This window comes from Benincasa hispida, chromosome 5 (assembly GCF_027475165.1).
Source record: "Benincasa hispida cultivar pf3 chromosome 5, pf3_genome.v1.1, whole genome shotgun sequence".
Classification (NCBI taxonomy): Eukaryota; Viridiplantae; Streptophyta; class Magnoliopsida; order Cucurbitales; family Cucurbitaceae; genus Benincasa; species Benincasa hispida.
The window spans coordinates 14259653-14265676 of record NC_143482.1 but is presented as its reverse complement, the minus strand read 5'-3'; the positions used below and the strand labels follow the sequence as shown (position 1 = coordinate 14265676).

At 35.6% G+C, this 6024-nt stretch overlaps 1 protein-coding gene and 1 pseudogene across 2 annotated transcripts; one reads left to right on the top strand and one right to left on the bottom strand.

The window, feature by feature from the left end:
* Window positions 1-1393: 1393 nt before the first annotated feature.
* LOC120078155 (putative invertase inhibitor pseudogene) lies at window positions 1394-2097 on the top strand (annotated as a pseudogene).
* A 737-nt stretch (window positions 2098-2834) lies between these two features.
* On the bottom strand, window positions 2835-5768 carry LOC120078154 (Intron maturase, type II family protein). 2 transcript variants are annotated; one of them, XM_039032376.2, is made up of 2 exons: window positions 5368-5768; window positions 2835-5265 (listed from the first exon to the last, which is right to left on the bottom strand). In XM_039032376.2, exons 1-2 carry the CDS (start codon window positions 5414-5416, stop codon window positions 3167-3169), a joined length of 2148 nt encoding a protein of 715 aa, XP_038888304.1. In that variant the 5' UTR covers window positions 5417-5768; the 3' UTR covers window positions 2835-3166. The 2 variants fall into 2 exon arrangements, with proteins under 2 accessions (XP_038888304.1, XP_090170370.1); XM_090314244.1 differs by having other exon boundaries at window positions 2835-5285; window positions 5368-5754.
* Between the last annotated feature and the right edge of the window lie 256 nt (window positions 5769-6024).

The following is a 6024-nucleotide window of genomic DNA, read 5'->3' as shown; positions in this document are numbered from 1 at the left end:
GGAAGACACAAAGAATAAAATTATTGTTGACTTTTTTTTCCCCTTAGAATGAAATTATTCCTACGTTGCTTTAAAAACTTGTTTTAGTGCAACCTTTGAATCCAATCCACATGTTCAAAATAATTTCACTAAAAAAAAATAAATAAATAACTCTAATCTATACTTTTAAGCTACGATAAGAGAGAATCATTACATTTTCATTTTGTCATTCCAGTTTTTCATTATTTCTATTTTGTACTTTGTTATCACTATTCAAGTCTATACAGTTATATACGAAGTGATTATCTTTTTATGTATGGGTGTGATTCAAACAATATATATTAATTAAAAAAAAATTTTAAAAAATTTTTTATGTACTAAAATAAAACTATAGATAATATAAATAAAGTCAGAAGAAAATCATTATTTTTCTCTTTCCCCAACATTTTTAGAAAATGTTTATTTTGCCCTTCAAGTTTTGGAAGACAACAATTTGGTTTAGACATTTGTTGAGAGATATTAAGACAATAGAGGTACAATTTTTTTCTATGATTGTTTGGGTGTAGGTAACATTGAATCAAGGTATGAATCTGATCCATGTATTAAAATTAGATGACTCTTTCGAGAGGTATCAATTGATACTCTTCAAGTTGTAGAACACGACTCTTCGATTGACAATAAGGGTACAACTACTACCCACAAGACAGACTATTAGTTTATTGACAATATATATATATAAGGAGGAGGAGGAGGAAGGAAGGAAAGCATAGATAGTAAATTACAAGCTTAGTTCATGAACTTTGAAGTTTGCGTTTATTAGTAATTTGATTCTAAACTTTTAAAAGTGTGAAATAAATCTCTAAACTTTCAAGTTTGTATCCAATATATTTTCGACAAAGTTGACTAATTGACCGATTAGATAAAAATTTGAATTTTTTGCCTAAATAGAACTATAAAGCTTTCAACTTTGCTTCTACTAAATCTGTGATTTGTGAACTTTAAAACAATATATAAGAGCATGTTTGAGAGGGATTCTAAAATGATTAAAATCAGTTGTCATTTTGAAAATCACTTTAAATAATCATTCAAAACTAATTTTGATGATATAAAAGTTACATTTAAAAGTACAAGATTAAATATTAAATTAATTTTAAATGATTAAATACATGTTTTAGAGCGATTTAAACAATTTCATTCACTCCCAACATGCAAATTTGTAATGAAACCTTTTATCTAAAGCTCTTGACATAGTTCAATAACTAACGTGCTATCACAATTCAGCCGCTCTCACAAAAAATTTCATCCCAAATTTTGGTTCTCTTCCTGAACGTGCTACCCACAAAAAAAAAAAAAAAAAAAAAAAAAAAAAAAAAAAAAAAAAAAAAAAAGAGCTTATAAACCCCTTTCTTCCTTGAATTTCAAACCCACAATCCCAAATTCTCAAAATGAAAGATCTCACAACAAAATCAATTTTATTTCTTCTTTGTGTTCCAACACTTTTTCAATTAGCATATTGTTTGGACATTGTTCAACACTCTTGCAAATTGGCTGCAAAAACAGACCCATATGTTGATTACAAACTATGTGTTCAAATCCTCAAAGCCAATCCCAATTCCAAAGATGCAAATTTCAAAGACTTGGTTATGATTTCAATCAACCAATCAAAGGCCAATGCCACAGAAATTAGGTCAGAGATTTCACAGCTTATAAAAGGCACTAATGAGAAATGGGGGAAATATTCATTAAATTGTTTAAAGAGCTGTTTGGAGCTTTATTCTGAGGCTGTTTCTGATTTGAAAAAGGCTTTAAGAGCTTTGGAAATGGAGGATTATGAGACAACAAATACAGAGGTAAGTGCAGCCATGGATGCACCAGTGAGTTGTGAAGATGGGTATAAGGAGAAAGATGGGGAAGTTTCACCTTTGACAGAGATCAATGATGGGTTCTTTCAGTTGATTGCAATTTCTCTTGCTTTTGTCAATATGTGTAAGTAATGGATGAATCCCTATGGTTTTTACTGGTTTGGGGTTGGGACTATGAAGAGAAATTTGATATGTTTAGAGGGGTATTTTAGCAATAATATGCTCTTCTTTTTTTTTTTTTTTTTTTTCTTTTTTGTCTTTTGGTATATATATGGTTATTGTGTGTTGGGAGTGTTTATTCATGTTTTGTTGTTGAACATTGTACTACGTTGTCTCAAACATCAACGGTTGTTTATGTTGGAAAGTCTTTTAACACTACAATGAAATGAAAATTTTTTAATATTACCTCTATTGATTGTTTTCTATTCATTGTTTGTTATAAAGAATTATGGTTAAATTATAAGTCTAGACACTAAGCTTTGAAATTTTTTATTGTTGTGTTCCTGAATTATGGTTTTTTTTCTCGATCCTTCGACAAAAAGATTAAAAAGATCAAGAAAAAATGGGTCTGAACCTCCATTGGAAATGATCTCGTCATATTTTAATTTTCTATTAATAGTTTATAATTGAAAGCTTATATTAGTAAACTTTCTGAAACAAAACAAACAAATAAAGTTCTTTGGTTCTAAACTGAAGCTGGTTTTTTTAAATAACAGAGGAATTGAAGGGAGAAAAAAAAGTATTTTTTAAATCAGGTTTCCAATGTTCAAATCTCAAATGGCAGTATCTTCTAATTCTGTAGAGGTCATATTTTTTTAGTTTAACATGTGAGAATAAGAGATTCAAGCCTCTAATTGGAAGGTAGAATTCCGCTTCAAACTAAGCAAATTAATGAGCAAAAAATAAAAATCTGGGAATTATTTGAGAAATTCGTACCCGATAGAACTAGAAGACCGTTTGCCTCTACTTTCATTTCAACAGAAAAGATATAACTGCAACTAAAATCCCTGTGATTTTTTCATTGGAAAAATTGAATGGCCAATGTACATGTACATCAGATCACAAAATTAACCTCATAGTATCTCAAGCACACAGTTGATCCTTGTCAAGATGACTGATCCTTGCCACATAGGAAACAGACCCCCTCCAAATATTGAGAATATATAGCCCATAGCCAATACGATGCCATAATTTCCGATATGATCACCAAGACGGTTGAAGTCTCTGGAGGTGAGGATCCAAAACGCAGCAGTACAAATCATTGACTTAAAATTTTACCCGACATCTTGGATTGTTCATTTGACTGTTCTAACAGTGGTAAAGAATCAGAGTCCACGGTAGCTGGCTGGAGAGCTCAAGTTTGAAGATGGAGCATGATATATCCGACTAAAAGAACTTCCTACTTCAGCCGCTTGAAATGCTTCATCATGCTCTTCCAATTCTTTGGTTTTGGAATCATGACTGTCCAGGTTCGAACCCAATAATCGATGATCGCCACTGTTCAAAAGGGATGTCTGATCCATAGTTGCATTCCTCTTGTAATTCCATACAAGCATTGAAATATAATCTTGGGGTGAGACAAGACCCTGTTCCCTTATGCATCGACGTTGCTCCTCCAGTGTCCGAGGATCTTCAAGCATTATATATTCAAGAAGGGCCTTTTCATGATCAGGTCTCCAGTTGTTTGGTAAGGGGGTGTAGTCGGTCTCAGGAACAAGAGACATCCGAGTGAACTTAAGGCCATCAATTGACTCAGCAAGGCCCATCCTCAGAAGATTGTGGTACTCGGGCGATTGCCCTTTCTTTTCCTTCAAAGGACGACTGAGATTTCGAGCACCAATCTTGTAAACTTTTGCTCGTGAACGGAGTTTATATTTTGCTGCATAAAGCTTTGCAAGTGAACCTCTTAAGATGTAAGAGCAAAAGTTCACCACTTTCCTCCTATTGTCTGCATATCTGTACCACTCTACAATTGTTAACAAAAACTTGTTCATTTGTGAATTTGTGTGAGCTTGTGTGGCATGAAACATTCTAAAACAAGGCTGTGGATCAGGATCTCTATCACCCTTTAGAAAGTTCAGCTTCCTGAATTGTTTAATACATTGTTTCAAGCTTGCCGTGACGGAAAGGAGAGTACCAACACCTTTCTCACTAATGATCTTACCACCAGAAGCAGTATACCGAAGTGTTGGGTACACGACTCTTCGACAAAGCACATGATCTAGAAACATGATACCTTTGGTAATGTGTTCAACAGGAAGGCACTCATTATCAAGCTTGAGCATATACTTCTGATCACAAAATTCAATCAATTGCTTTCTTAATGTTGCTGCATCAGCCCTAGGTCCTCGAATACCAATTAGAATATGACCTCCATACCGAATGTAATCCATCTTCCGTGTCTTGTCCGGACCACTTGTCGGTACAAATTCTGGCCAAGATGTGTTTCCTTGATCTGCTTCTCCTTCAGGACTATTCCATATGACATCACTCTTAGATGGGGAATAGAAATCTTTGATCCTTCCCTCCATCCAGCGGTCCAATTCATCTAAACAAATATTAGCCAGAAGAGGGCTAAGAATCCCACAGTGTCCCCATGAAGGATTCTTCACTGCCTCTTCAGGAGCAAAACCGAAAAATGTCTCCAACCAATATGGATCAGGCTTCGGTTCATCCTCGGCTAATACTCTCTTCTTCTGGTACTTCCTTTTTTTCTTCTTCTTCTTTTCCCCTTCATCAATCTTGCTCGTTATAACTGGTGTAACCAAAGCAGATTTAATTAAATCAATCACTTTTTTATCTCTAATATCTCTCATCAAAGCATTTATCACCATCCCTACCTTCATGCCATCTAAAATTGTGCTTAAATCTCCTTTCAAATACCATAAATAACCAGCAAAATGCCTTCTAATTACCCGTAGCACTGTATGTGCATTCCTCCCAGGCCTAAATGCATAAGACTTCGGCGAAAACCGAGCTTCGTATATTGGTTCCAGAATCATAAACAGAACCTCTTGAACAATTTTATCTTGAAATGCAGCAGGCTGCGTAGTTGTCAACATAGCCTTTATCTTCCTCTTCGACAATGATTCATAATCCGTCTTATCTTTTGGTGATTTTATGAAGAACTCCAATCTTGCTCCCCATTTGAACTTACTGTCAAGAACTGCATTTCTAAGCGCAAGTAAATCTTCCAGTGCTGACCTTTGAATCGCATTTCGAGGCATATAGGCGCCCATCTCATCTGCACAAACTTTCTGGTAAGCCAAAACCCATAATTCAAACCTCCGAAGATACGTAGTCAAATTGGAAACAATCCTATCCGGTTCGCGAAAATTCTCAATCCACATCCGAGAACAAACAGAGACTCCATCTTCCTTCATCAAGGAGGACGGATCATCAGGATCAGGCTTACGGCGGAGCTCTGGAACAAATGAAAACACCCTACACAATGAAAATCCATGGAAACTAGAGTTCAGAGGATTGAGCTCGGAGAACAGAAAGCCATTGGTAGTTCTGACAATACCGGAACTCGCAAAAATCCGATGTGCAAATATGGAAACGCCACGATGCATCTAGTGCAGAACGCTACGGTCAATCTTTTAGATCATATCCCGGGAAGAATTTCACGAACAATCAATCCATGAACTCGTGTAAATCCATAAACCATAAAAATTAACACAAACCCTAACTGAAGAAGTTTACAGAAATTGATTGAAATGCAAAAGTTTATTGTCCAAGCCTGAGCTAACCGTGTTAAACGCTGTGGCGGCTGTGGCTTCAACTGAAGAATGCTACCGTAGCGACGAAGAACCAAGAGAATACGGCGAGAGAAGGAAGCACCAATGGCGGATATGAAAGCAAAAACCCTAGCTTAAACCCCTCTGGTCGAAGTCACCGTTTGTAATTTTGTATTTTGCAGCAATACCCTTCAACTCCGTTGTATTGGATCCAATTGGGTGGAGTGGCTTAGGAGTGGCTTAGGGTTGGTAAAATTTCTCACATGGTCGGATCCTCATAGATTCCCACCTTGATCGGGACAGAGAATTTTCGGTTTGATCGGAGATGGAGTCAAATCAGGATCCCTTTAGAATCGTCAAACTAGGGATGAGGCGCCCGTCCCGATTAGTATGTATATATATAGAACTAAATATAAATATATTAGGTATTAAACTTTTTATAT